Source organism: Schistocerca gregaria, chromosome 2, assembly GCF_023897955.1.
Source record: "Schistocerca gregaria isolate iqSchGreg1 chromosome 2, iqSchGreg1.2, whole genome shotgun sequence".
NCBI lineage: Eukaryota > Metazoa > Arthropoda > Insecta > Orthoptera > Acrididae > Schistocerca > Schistocerca gregaria.
The window spans coordinates 594038035-594052742 of record NC_064921.1 but is presented as its reverse complement, the minus strand read 5'-3'; the positions used below and the strand labels follow the sequence as shown (position 1 = coordinate 594052742).

Sequence of the window (14708 nt, the reverse complement as noted above, 5' to 3'; positions counted from 1 at the left end):
AGAAAATCTTAGGAGGGTTACCCCAGATCTCTTAGAAAAATGCAAGACAGAATTTTGCCGTTCGCAATCCTATGGTAATGCCAGTAGCGTAAGTACGAAATATTCAGGTTTAACTGCAAAGATAAAGGAATTGAATTTATTGGCTTTTTATGTGCCCCGTGTTGCGCACTCGTTAAACGTCGTGGTCCGAGACAGTGCAGACGAATCGTCAGACTCGGTTTCTTCTCCAAGTTTTGCAATGACTGTCTGACGTTTTTTCCTAGCTTCTATTCACCATTCGCACCCCTTCCTCAAGCTTCTTGCTTTACTGTATTGTTTGTTAAAGGTAGCAAAAGATAGACTACTTCCCAATACCTTTTATTCTCGCTTTTTTAGTTCTGCTTGTAGTTTATCAACAATTACAACAAGTGCTACACAAATTTATCAGTCCACTCAATTCTTCTGTTTTTTCTCCGTCTGGGGATCTTAATTGGGTTTGCTTTCACTGCTATATTCTTGATGCACATGCTTACTTAAGCTCCTAGCTTTGTTCTCATATTCATCAAAATTTTCCCTAATGTGGCTGAAAATCGGAATCAATTATCGTAACGCTCGACACCCGCTTATTGAGTCCGGTCCAATCCAGAACCCATTACCGCTCTCGCCTTATCAGCTCGCCTGTTCTCTTGACTTCCAGGATCTGATAGAGATCTTCGCTAGGGCGAATGCGAGGAGCAGAAATTTTTTACACACTTGTTTTTTTATTTATTGTATTTATAGAATAGAATAGGGTAACTGTGTGTGTTTTTAAATGCAGTTGGAAAGTTCCAATAGCTGTAATATCAGCTAATACATAGCATGGTCAATGTCGTTGAAGTGTATTCCCTTGTCTTTCCTACTGTACTTTCAGGGAAATGTATTACGCTAGAATGAAGTCCGAAATGTATTAGTCCACAATGAGGTAAACAGAGGCACACATGATAAATAACTAAGCCGTATTCTATCGAGCGAACTGATAAATTAAAATCTGTGTTCTAAGAACGTCACTTTCCGAGATGTCTTCCCTATATACATTCACACCTTTTGTTTTCTGTATCTTACAAGGATACACGATTACAGTTCTGCTTTCTCCGCCAATCTTTTCAGTAAAACAATGAGTTTGCATAAAGTGTTCCAGCAACTCAAAACTTTAAGGCGAACAATTCTCACATTACGGTCATGAATTTCTCCTTGTGGGGCATTCACCGTAAATGTATCGTTCATCAATTCGTAAACAAAACACAAATTTGACTCGTATAGTGCACGATGGCCGAAGCGGCTCCTGTAAGTACTGGCGAAACGAAAATACATTAGTTACAGTAAACTTATTTACATAAAAAGGAATATTTCGGTATCCTGAAACATACGTCAGGAGCAATAAGATATGTTTAGGGAGCCCATCGAGACATCTACTTTATCAGGATTTTGGTATAGTATACTGGTCTAGTATACAGGATTTTGGTCTAGTATAATTGTGGCTGTAGCTCAAGAAGATTACCTGAAGACTATTTTTTTATTTTTATTTATCATTCTCTTTGTGTTAACGTATACATGGTATGCATAAAGGAATCAATGATAGTACCAAACACCTTTCGACGAAATCCAAAGAATGACTTTCAAAAACCATATGTGCGCGCTGACAAAATATTCATCGCGTTTTCATCAAATGAGAAACCACCAATGTATACACAATAACACCGCCACTTGTGTACAGATCAGCTTCCGCTGTTTTACATTCCCTGAAGCTAGGCAAGATTCATTGCTAAGAATCTGGGCAACTGCTGTTTGCTTTTACCAAAGATTCTTGTATGTCCTATACAAAGATATTCCTCATATACAAACCTGTACCTACAGCAAACGTCAAGCCCACGCCAAAGTGTAAAGGCTTGCATTGGTCGATACGAAATGAAATTGAAATCTACTAACTCTGCGCTAAAACATATATAGAAATTTTAAAGAACCGGTTTTCTTAGTGGAGTATTCTTCAATGCTCTTTATATCGGTCCTGTTGGGTGCGTACAGACAAAAACAAACCGCACAGCAGCTTATAAGCAATAATGTTCCCGTGCCCCATTTGTGGATAGAACGGGAGCAATGATACTTTACGAAACAATAAGAAATACACTATACCATACATCGTGATTTACAGGTTACTGACTGTTGTTGATGGTAGAGAAAGGACTTCCATGTTCTTACTAGCAGCCTCGAAAGCTGTCACTTCTCATAACGGAAAAGCTAAAAAATGCAGTCTGACAGCTTATTAATTTTCTCCAATGTGTGCAGTGAATAAACTGTACAGTTCATAACTCAACACATACCAATCATGGAAATCACATCTAATTCCCTCTGATACAGTTTTCTCCTGTTAACAGACTCGGCTAACTGCCCCCGAAATCAGTATTCTTCCACAGGAATTTTCAACTGAATTCGGCGTACCAGCGTCCACTGTAGAAGAATAAACATACGTTTGGAAGCATCTAATCCACTTCTATCAATACAGAGTCAGCGGTTTACGCAGGTTATTCAAACGTCACACAGCGATTCAGTCTGAGAGGCAGTGATAATTGCCCAGTGCATATTCATTTTATATGTAGGGCCTAAGCAAATTACATAATGTGATTGTTTACTAAGAAGGAGAAAACCCAGAAAATGGCGCTCCCGGCCGATTACGCATGTATTCCATCGAGGAAAAAAGGCAATGAAGTTGCACGCAAATTAATATAAAATTGGGGATAATTATTATGTTTTCCTGTTTATCTTCTTCAGAACATTCAGGAACTTGTGGTTTCATGAATTCTGTTAATTTTTCAATTTTATTACAGTCATTTAATTCTTGACTTCCGTAGGAAGTAGACAGCCTATGATATTTGCTCCTTCGGATGTCACGTCTGGCTGTTACAGATCTGGGAAATCTTTTCGTGAGATATAAAATTCGACATTATCACTGACGAAAATTACCAACTACTTATTTCTTAAATTTTATTTCACGTCTCAAAACTTCTTTCCTTTTAGAAGGAACCCAGATTCTAATTCTATCCTTGTCACTGATATACAATAAGGCCTATCAACAAACTCTGAACGGAACTGATAGTCTATATGACACCTGCGCCAAAAACAGTGATGCGATCAATTTTCTCTTATTGGTCGATTGTATCACATTCATACGCGATTTTGTTCCTCATCGAAGACTTTCTATTACGATTTGAGATGTAGATTGCTTTAATGCAATCTTCTGCCTAAACTTCCGGGTTCAACTTTGAGTGTGTAGCTTCAAGCATTGCTCCGGTTTCGCGATCAGTGACCATTCTGTACGGTAAATCAATTATTTTGTTCCCTCTCCATCGAGCAACGCGTAGACATTCATATTATTAAAATTTTTGTATTCATCCCGTCTACATTGATTAACCGAATGTTAATTGGTGTGAGTTTCACTTAAGATATGTTTAAGCGAATATGGCGTTCATTTTTGTGTAAAAAATTTGACGAAATTAATTGATATTGCCATTAAAATATTTCTAAAATCAAACTCCTCCAAACCACTCTGAATTCATTAGTATATTGACACTTGCGTGGATTAATTCGCCAATAACTGCAGAGTGCTTCACTGGTTGTTTCAATGACGATCTTACCCAACGTACAACCATCGCAAAATTCTTCCTTGAAACCTACATTGATATCAAGCCTTTCTAGATATTCTTCGTGTGTTTATTTGATGGCCCTATCTTCAAAAAAAAAAAAATGTTCAAATGGCTCCAAGCACTATAGGACTTAATATCCGAGGCCATCAGTCCCCTAGATCTAAAACTACTTAAACCTAACTAGTTAAGGACACCACACACATCTATGCCCGAGGCAGGATTCGAACCTGCGATCGTAGCAGCAGCGCGGTTCCGGACTGAAGCGCCACGAACCGCTCGGCCACAGTGGCCATCGCCGTATCTTCCATGGCACGCTTGCAGTTCTCCAGATGCAGTCACAAAGGTAACGTGATTGCTCTTTTCTAACAACAAGCGTATTCGACATAAAAAGGCTATATTCCACACTGTCTGTAGTTACACTGACGTCACTGACTTTTTCCCAAGTCTAGACACTTTTATTGTCAAAAGTCGTACTGCGGCCGTTGTACGCGACCGCCCAACGCATCCGTCAGGCACATATAAAAGGCTGTACCGCTTGCTTCGTCAGATTAGGACATCATCTTTCACTTGACCACATGCATGCACATTGGCTTGTTTTCCAAGCGAAATCACTGTAGGAACGATGAATTCATTGTAGAAACAAGGTATGTTTATTCGGAGTGACGTGCTTCGCAACACCACTGTCACAATACCATTTATTTGCATCAACGTACTCGCTGATTCCTGTAGATGTACGCACTGCGTATGAGGTAAATACATCGTCTCTGCTCACCTACTTTTGCTACTTGTTAGTGCCGTGACTAAGTGTTGTGTTCTGTGGACACTCCGCTTCCCATGACCTTGTAGTTTGCATTTATTACACGGAAATTTTTGCGCTGCGGCTTTTGTGGGGAAATTTTCGCACTTCTGATATCTACACCTGTCTTATTTTGTATCCTTCTCCGCGGTTAGGCGAAACAAATGCATTTGTTTCCGTTGTATTTTGTTCACTCAGTTCAACAGCAGACGCACAGAGACGACAAAAGTCATGGGACAGCAATATGCACATACACAGATGGCAGCAGTATCGCGTACACGCGGTATAATTCGGCACGACAGAAATTAACGGACTTTGAACGGGAATGGTAGCTGGAGCTAGACATCACATTTCGGAAATCGTTACGAAATTCAATATTCCGAGATCCACAGGGTCAATAGTGCAGCGAATACCACATTTCGGGCATTACCTCTCACCACGGACATCGCAGTGGCCGACGGCGTTCACTTAACGACCGACAGCAGCGGCGTTTGCGTAAAGTTGTCAGTGCTAACAGAGAAGCACCATACGTGAAACAACTGCAGAAATCAACAGTGGGACACACGCCGAACATACCCACTACGATGGTTCGGCGAAATTTGGCATGAATGGCAGCGGAGACCGACGCGAGTGCTTTTGCTAGCAGCAGGGCATCGCCCGCAGCGCCTCTCCTGGGCTCGTGACCATATCGGTACTGGAAAACGGAGACTAGGTCAGATGAATCCCGATTTCAATTGGCTGGGACTAATTATAGGATTCGAGTGTGGCGCAGACCCAACGAAGCCATCGACCCAAGTTGTCAACAAGGCACTGTGCTAGCCGATGGCGGCTCTATAATGGTGCGAGCTTTACAATTTGTCGCCCATTTCTTTAGCATTATTGCACGTGAACACAAGTTCCATCAATTGGTTCACTTCGCACATTTTATATCAGGCTTGATCCTTCCGAGTCATTTTGCTGGCCGGCGTATACAAGTTCGCGCGTAACCATCAATATAAACGAAACACACCTTAGAGATGTGCCTTTCCATTGAGCTCAATCATAAGGTCTTTCAAGTTTATCAGTGTTCTTTTTATAAACTCCTTGTGGAAGTTTCCCGCAACAACTCGTTCCAACAAAAACAAATCCTTCCGCTAGCATAATCGATTTCTCCAATCGCCTTTGAAGCAGTAAAGTGTTCGTTTTGGCGAGCACTGGCGCATAACCTGTTATGAAATATTAAATATGGCAAATACAATTTTAGTTAATAGCAATTATTTGTGGGATTCTAACTATTCAGTGTCATATGAATTACGAAAGAATTTTTATAAAAATCAAGGGCGGTTTGGAATACCACGGAATAGCATGCGGATTTCAGTGAACTCTCGACGTTTTCTCCTCTGATTTCTTAAGTTCACTCCACACAATTGTTTTTTTTTTAAATTACTACCAGAATAACAAACTGCTGCTGAAATTTACCTCTCAATATCATGAGTATCCACGGCCTAATGAAAGTAGCTCCTCTTAAACAACACTAATCATGTTGCTACTCATTGATTTTTGTACAAACTAAATCAAACTTGAGCTGAATGTAGTGTCAGACAAAATAAAACTATTCGACTACTCGGTTTAAACTTGCGCACTGCCATTTTTTCTAAAGCAATATCGATAAAAACACAGGGAAAATGCATCTTAAGCCCCAACCGTCCGATGCAGATGACAATTCTTGCTTAAGTCTCTTTTTTACTCGTTATTTAATTTACTGAATTAAATAAAAAATTGGAAGCACCTCATCTGGCTTTAGTTTTGGTCCGACACCAGTTGCTTCACTGTCAAAACACCTGGGCGAAGAATGTTTACTGCATAGCTTTGTACGGTTGTTTGCCTCAAAGATATTTTCCTTTTCGAGGCAAGCGTCGAACCATTCCATCGTACTTCATCAATGGGAAACTAACACCACCAGTTTTTATTACACAAAAAGTTACGAAGTTCATATTGCAGGCAGAAGAGAAGAAATAGCTTGTAATAAATATTTAGTGAATGTCCGCACGTATTTTGACGACGAATAATAATAATACCCTGGCTAAATACAGTACAATAGCATCCACCTGCCGCCAAATCGAGGAGTGAATTTCAATATGAATTTCAATACACTGAAACAATCTAAGAGTGTCTCTTCAAGCGCGACACTCCACGGAATTGGCGCACGAAACTCATCAGGTAGTCATGGTTCTGCAAATGCCAAGCCGCAGTAGCAACTCAAGGTCCTTTTTAAATAGCCTGTTCTTTTTAGGTAAATTTTGTTGCCCGTATTTTTTTTTTTCGAACGCAAGCATGTCACAAATTTTAATTACTGAATTTTATAGTCACACGCAGACGCAGCGTGTTTTCGGTTATTTCTACAGTGCGTTAATGCTCAACAAATCATCCAGGAATTTAACAATGCTTCTTCCTCTCAGTATTGTTATACCCTTAACGAATGTCGGAGGTAAACTACGGTATTAAGATGAAAGTGAAGCCGGTTTTCATACCTCGCTCCGTTTGAACAAATACGAGAGCGTATGCAGATCAAACAATTGAGCCGCAACCGCAACAGCTGACTACCAAAACACACACACACACACACACACACACACACACAGAGAGAGAGAGAGAGAGAGAGAGAGAGAGAAAGATCACATTACAGATTAAAATATTTATCGATAACACAGCAGACACACCAATTGGCAGAAACAAAGCTTGAATCCAGTTGGAGATATGACATCATAATTGCGAGATACGGGCGGTATCTGTTACGAAAACTGATAAACACTTGGTCACTGTGACCGTTACTGCTTAGCTTCGAAACATTCTGAAACATGCAGTAATGTCTTCGAGACATTTGCACAGTTATCAGCAAGACCGAAACTACTAGAATGTAAATAATACCGTAAATTTAAAAAAAAATCTGTTGGAAAATACAAGGAATATGCCAACTTCGCCGCTCTATCAATCTCTTAGTTGCACTAATTACCTGCCAAGACATATTTTGGTGGGACTGTTAAGTGTACAATGCAAAATTCCTATAAAAACATGCAGTTAATTTTGTACTTACAAACATAACTTTCGTGTAAACTAACAGCGTGCATAAAACTGATTAGACTGGTGTAGTACCTGAAAAGTATCATTGCATTTGATTTTCCTAGAAATAAACACTTCATGACTTTCAATTTGTCCGACAAATATCTTCCTTCTGTTAAGAATTATTTATTTATTGTGTAAAGCCTGCTACAGAACTGGATCTGAATATAACCTTCGTTCTGTATGATATACTTTGCTGCCTCGAACATATTCCAATTCATAGGTTTGTTATTGGGTCGATTATCTTCACAAAGTAGTCGTCTGTTAAAGCTGAAAATGTTTAGCACTAATGCGCTGAACTTTCAGCATAAAAGCAGCATTAGTTCCCTAACACTGCAAAATCATTCAAAAGCATTCAATGAACTGTTGCTTGTGCAATAACGTATTTATCATGGCATTTTAAAGCCCTTTTCTGACAGCATCATTTAATCTCACACACTTCAACATTTAACACAAAAGTATTCATTTGACTTCCATTCAATATCAAAACAACAATTCAGAAAGCACGGTGAGCTCGTGATTTGACTCAGCGTATTTAGGGGAGGAGAAAAGTAAAACAGAGCAAAACTAACATTATCGTGAGTACAAAAGATGTATATAGTTCTTAGGATATGTAACTGCTCCGTCATTTTACGTCATGGACGACGATGTTAATGAACTGTAAATCATATACTTCAAGCGACCTGTTTTGTATGTAGACTTCAATTATACGAAATGAGGTGATAAAACAACCTTAGAAAAATTAATTTTGCATTTGAAAAGAAAGCGCTGGTGAGAAATTACAGTGAATGTAAAAGGAGCTACTGACAGGTGTGTAGCTAGTACTAGTAGCGGTGATTATTACCTAATACCTAACGCCAGCTAGAATGAAATTAAATATAGTAGCAAACACTTCGTCTCTACCATCAGTACGTATTGCCTGATAGGCTGTTTTAACACAAAAAAATGTATAACTTGCTTTCCGAAATTTGTGTCAAAAGCACAACATATATTTTACGGAATGACGCTCACCTGGACTTTCGCTGCTGTTTCCTTAAGCACCGGATGTTCGCCTCCCTTACTTGGTTCGATTCCAAGCAGCACCCATCCACCAGTTTTTGACACGTCTTGCTTTTTTTGATTTCTTTCACACAGGCGTACCGCGAACAATTCGTGGATTTTATCGGAATACTGATAAATCGTCCTAACATACTTTCGTTTCACACGTATGCATGGATGTTGCCCTAATTCATCCATGTCTGGAGGAAATTAACCTCCATTCTTTAATTACATGACATTAAAACATTCTACTGGCACAAATGTCACCTGGCCCGTCGGAGGCCATCTTGCACGCTCCGAGAGTGCTGCCCTCTGCTGGGGCAACACATCAACGAACAGATGAAGGGACAAATGCGAAGATTACGGCCATGCAGCAGCCGCTGCACAGGAATGTGGGTTGTGACGCGCCGGAGTGCCTTATTACCATTAAACTAAACTAGTGCTTGGTTTAATTCACACTGTAACATGTGTTGCTAATAGCTTGTGGTGTTAAAGAGGGTACCGAGTGTGAGACTTGGAAATTATGAAGCGCCATGCAACTTGCACTAGTTTTTGATGTATAACCCTTCTTATTACTAAAGTACGTAATATATTCGTTTGAAATATATTTACGACATGTATTTCCGCAGACATATTTAAATGTACAGCGAAGTACTATATCCACAAATGACCCGACTTGCGGGCGCTTGAAGGTTCGGTGCTGACTAACCGGGAAAATTTCCTTACACAGTTTCAAGATCGAGTATTACACTGATGAGGCTAGTGCAGTGCACACAGACATTAAAACCAAGAATTCTTTCCTCGTTCCATAAGCGAATGGAATGCGCAGAAATCCATGTAAATGGCGAAATGGACTTCACAGGGTGTTGCATATTGCTCAGCATATGGCGTAATAAGTGTTTTAGTATATTTGGAAATTCAACCCCTAAGGGGTAAGACAGGATATGAAAGATTTTTTCGAAATATTTTATTACGGAAGCATTTTTGAAACTAAATCTCTGAAAATTTGTATTTGGCTTCTCAGTTAGAAATAAAAGGAAATTGTTTCAGTTTGTTTTGGAAATTCAACGCTAAGGGGGTGACATACGGGATAATTTTTTATGAAAATATTTCGTTTTATTAAAACATATTTAAAGCTATATCTGTAAAATTACAATTTGAATTGTAAAGAAATATGTGTTAGGGAATGGAAATGTTACCACAAGAACTCGAAAGGCAGGATTAACAAAGACCTCCGACTGCAGCTAAAAGAATCGCTTTTTCGTCAGAAGTTACGTTCGGCAAAGGACATGCTTCTGTAGCCTCAATTACGTGAAAAGTTTAGAAGACGGTACAATTTGTGAACAACACAAAAATTAAATTACAAAAATAAAAAAGGAAAAAATCTCTGCAGACCATATACTCTACGCGAGCCTAGCAGCAGGCGCTAAGCTAGCAGCTACTAAAAGCCTGTCCTCACAAAGAAGAGCGTACACCGGACAGCAAGTGTAATACTGGCGGTAGTTCAATGTTTTATTCTGAAATTGTTGCGCAGCATCGCACTTGGTAAAGCGGAAAGGATGATTTCAATTTGTCGGCTCAGAAAGGCATTTGGAAACAAAAGTCTGTTGATGAAGAGAGAGGGCATTGCAATTTTGAAGAGAGACCACTCATACATGGACATTCTTAGTTGAAAACATTAGGAAGTGCACGAGCAAGAGTTGTGTTTGTAACTGTCAAAAGTGCTTGAAGAACTGATGTTGTTTGAACAATCATAGAGAGAATAGCCAATTGACGGCTGATAGTCTTGCTTCAATTTCACGAACAAATCTGCATGAAACTGTTATATCATGTGTGTCAAATTTCTACAACAAGAGTACATAAAATAATGTAGATAGAATTCAACACATCGCTCTTAACGGTAAAAAATAGACAGATACCTTCAGTAGAACCACAAGGAAATGTGACAGGACGCGAGATGTGATTAAAAAAACGTTTTTTTCTTTTTCTTAAAGATTATTTATTTATTGATCAACATCAACTTTGTCCCCTTCAAAGTAATCCGCCTCACATATAATACACCTGTGCAAGCGCATTTTCCAATTTTAGCACTACGTCTGGAACTCACTTCTGTTTACGATGTTCAGCTCCTTCAGCGATGCTGTTTTTATCTGATCAATAGTGGAAAAACAACGTCCCGTCGTGTTTCTCTTCAGCCTCAAGAATAGAAAGAAGTCGCAGGGGGCCATGTCCGGCGAACGCGGTGGCTGAGACAACATAAGTGCCTTGTCTTTTGCCAAAAAATCACGAACAAGTGTTGAGATGCGGGCGGGAGTATTATCGTGTTGCATTTTCCACCAGAGGCTTTTTGCCACAATTCTAGCGGATTGCTTTATGCAAACGGCGGATAACTTCCATGTAGTATTCCTTATTGACCATACTCATGATGCACTATCCTATAGTAAGTGAAGGAAGCAATGAGAAGAACCATCACAAGTGATTGAACTTGACGAATTGTTTCGGTCTTGGCTCTTCAGGTAGTTTCCATTGGACGACCGGGCCTTGGTTTCGACGTCATACCGCATACCCACGTTTCGTCACCTCTTGTAACCTTCGTTAGAAGTTCTGGATTGTTGACGATTTCACTCAGGAATTCCTGAGCGATGTCTCAGCGACGTCGTTTTTGGTCGAAATTTAACATCGAGCAGTATTCAAGAAAAGATGGGCGAAGAAATCCACTTCAAAACAAACTATGCTGCTACACGTTTCATGCCCAAACTATACGAAAAAATTCCTTGTGATGAGCTAAAGGATATACCGACATCATTAGCAACCTCTCTGGCGGCGATTGGACGATTCTCCAGAACCATTTTCTTTACTTCACCTTCAATCTACATCTACGTCGATATTGCGCAGTCCACCTTATGGCGCTTGGTGGGAGGGTGCTCGGTGCCATTACTAGTCGTTTCCTTTCCTGTCCCCTCGCTAAATACAACGAGTTGAAAATGGCCGTCTATATGTCTCCGTTCGCATGGTCCTCACGCGCAGTATGTAGAATCGTTCTGCAGTCAGTTTCAAACGCCGGTTCCCTAAATTTTCTCAGTAGTGTTCCACGAAAAGGATATCACCTTCCCTCCACGGATTCCCATTTGAGTCCCTGAAGCATCTCTGTAACACTTGCATGTTCATCGAACCTCCCAGTGACAAATTACTTCGATTCTGAATTACTCCGGTATCTCCCTTTAATCCGATCTGATAGGGATCCCAAAAATTCGAGCAGTATTCAAGAAAATATGGGCGAAGAAATCCACTACTGTAACTACCGTAAAATGATTAAGAGAAACCACCCGGAGCGACCTAATGTGGAATGACAGCATAAAAATATGTAGGATAAGCAGATGCCAGGCCAAGGTTAACTGCGAGAATTTTCAGGAAATGTAAATCATCCAGTGCAGGAGTAATCAATAAGAAAACGCCAATGTTGGTGAGCTACTGCGAACAGCATAGTGAACGCATTATCGTAGTCACGAAAGACATGACACGAAGCCAACACTCACCATCGTAGTAGAAGCGTGGCATGCCAACTAGCTCAGTAAATAATGAAGGAATTGAAAAAAATGCATGATGATACAAAAGAAATTGCTCAGGTAGTTAAGGGAGAGGAAATTTAAGTGAGATGGGGTACTGGGATTCGATAGCAGGAAAAGGAAGAGAAGGATAAACGGTAGCCAAATCTGCAAATATGGACAATGACCACAATTTATTGGTTGTGAATTGTAGATTGAGGAAATTGCAGAAGAGTAGAGAGTTAGACAACGACTGAATTAAATGGGATAAATGAATGTAGGAGAATACGAGAGGGTATCTTTGGAAGATGAAATAGTAAGGGCAGCACAGGATCAAGTAGCTAAAAAGACAATGCCTAGTATAAATCCCTGGATATCAAAGGAGATATTGCATTTAATTAATGAAAGGAGAAAGAATAAAAATGTAGCAGATGAAAGGACATACACTCGCCTAAAACATGAGAGTGAGATGAAATTCGAACTGGCTAATCAAAGATATCTAGAGGGAAAATGTAAGGGTATAAAATCATAGGGGAAAGACAGATACCGCCTATAGAAAAATTAAAGTGGTGTCTTGGAGAAAAGAAAATCAGCTTTATGAATATCAAGAGTTCAGATAGAAAACCAGCACTAAGCAAAGAAGGTATAGCTGAAGCTGGAAAGAGTGTCGACAAGGGCTATATACAGGAACTCTCCTTGAAGGCATTATTATAAGAAGAGAAGAGGATGTAGATGAAGATGAGATGTGAGCTACGATACTGCGAGAAGAATTTGACAGAGCACTGGAGAACATGAGTTGGAGCAAGGACCACGGAGGAGACGACATTCCCTCAGAGCTACTGATGCCCTTCGGAGAGGTAGCTATGGCAGAACTATTCTACTTGTTATATAAAATGTATGAGACAGCCGAAATACTCTCAGATTTCAAGAAGAGTGTAATAATTCCAGTTTCGAAGAAAATAAATACAGACAGAGGTGAATGTTATAAAACCATCAGTTTAACAAGTAATGGTTGCACAACACTAACACGAATTCCTTGCAGAAGAATGGAAATACTGGTGAGGCCGACTTCGGGGAAGAATGGTTTCGTTTCCAGAAAAATGTAGGAACACGCTGGACAATACTGATCCTATGAGTTCTCGTAAACGATAAGTTAAGGAAAGAAAAAAACGTACGTTTATACCATTTGTAGAATTTGAAAATTCTGAAGGTATCAGGGGTAAAATACAGGGAGCGAAAGGCTATTTACAACTTTTACAGAAACCAGACGACAGTTACAAGAGTCGAGGGGCATGAGAGGGAAGCAGTGTTTGAGAAGGAAATGAGACAGATTTTCGACTATCCCCTATGTTATTCAATCTGTCCATTGAGAAAGCAGGAAGAACACCGAAAAAAATTTGGAGCAGGAATTAAAGCCCATGGAGAAGAAATAAAAACTTTCAGGCTTGCCGTTGACATTATTATTCTGCCATCGACAGCAATGGACTTGGAAGATCAGCTGAAAGGAATCGACAGCGTCTTGAAAGGAGGATTTTACATGAATGTCAACACAAGCAAAAAAAGGACAATGGAAAGTAGTCGACTTAAATCAATTGGATCAAGAAACGAGACACTTAAAGTAGTAGATTAGTTTTGATATATGAGCAGCAGAATAACTGATAATGGCCGAAGTAGAGGGGACATAAAATGTAGACTGGCAATGGCAAGAAAACATACCTGAAGAAGAGAAATTTGTTGACATCCAATATAGATTTAAGAGACAGGAAGTCTTTTCTGACGGTATTTGTATGGTGTGTAGCCATGTATGGAAGTGAAACATGGCTGATGAACAGTTTAGACAAGAAGAGAATAGAAGATTTTGAAATGTGGTGCTACGGAAAAAGTTGAAGACTAGATGGGCAGATTACGCAACTTATGAGGAGGTACTCAATAGAACTGGGGAGTAAACAAGTTTGTGGCACAACCTGACTAAGGACACATTCTGAAACATCGAGGTATCAGCAGTTTAGTAGTGGAGGGAAGCGTGGGGGGGGGGGGGGGGGGGTGAAAACCGTAGAGGGAGATGCAGAGATGAATACAACAAGCATGTTGGCTGTAGTAGTTATTCAGATATGTAGAGGCTAGCACAGGATAGACCAGCGTGGAGATTTCAGCATAAAACCAGCCGCCGAACTAAACCTTACAGCAACAACAAAAATTCATTCAAGCAAAATGTGGCTTATAAAACACTTTTTCGACGGGTTCTTGAGTATTGCTGACCAGCACGGGTCCCTTCCAGGTAGGACTGATAGAGCAGATCCCACGGAGCACAGCGCGCTTCTTCGCGGGATCATTCAGTAAGGACCAAATTGCAGGGCTGCCGGCTCCCTTGGCTGCTGCATAGGGGCCTGCACCACAAAAATTTGAAAACGTCACTGTGGTGCGAACCCTCCTGTATTTGTAGAAACAAAGTAGACACTATTGTTTCGTTTGGCCTTATCCGAGTGAATTTTTCAGTGGACATCTAATATTAATTAATTCAGTATCCGCCCCTCAAATTTCGCGCTCCCTTGTGTCAAACTCGCAAAGTCAGAC

General features: G+C 40.1%; 1 protein-coding gene across 1 annotated transcript in view; it reads right to left on the bottom strand.

Annotated features, from left to right (window-relative positions):
• The window catches only part of LOC126334510 (endoribonuclease ZC3H12A-like), a 510441-nt gene extending 501555 nt beyond the window's left edge, over positions 1 to 8886 (bottom strand). Inside the window, exon 1 of the mRNA XM_049996853.1 lies at positions 8563 to 8886. Within this exon, the coding sequence (XP_049852810.1) occupies positions 8563 to 8787 (225 nt within the window). The 5' untranslated portion in view covers positions 8788 to 8886. The remainder of the gene's footprint in view (positions 1 to 8562) is intronic.
• Between the last annotated feature and the right edge of the window lie 5822 nt (positions 8887 to 14708).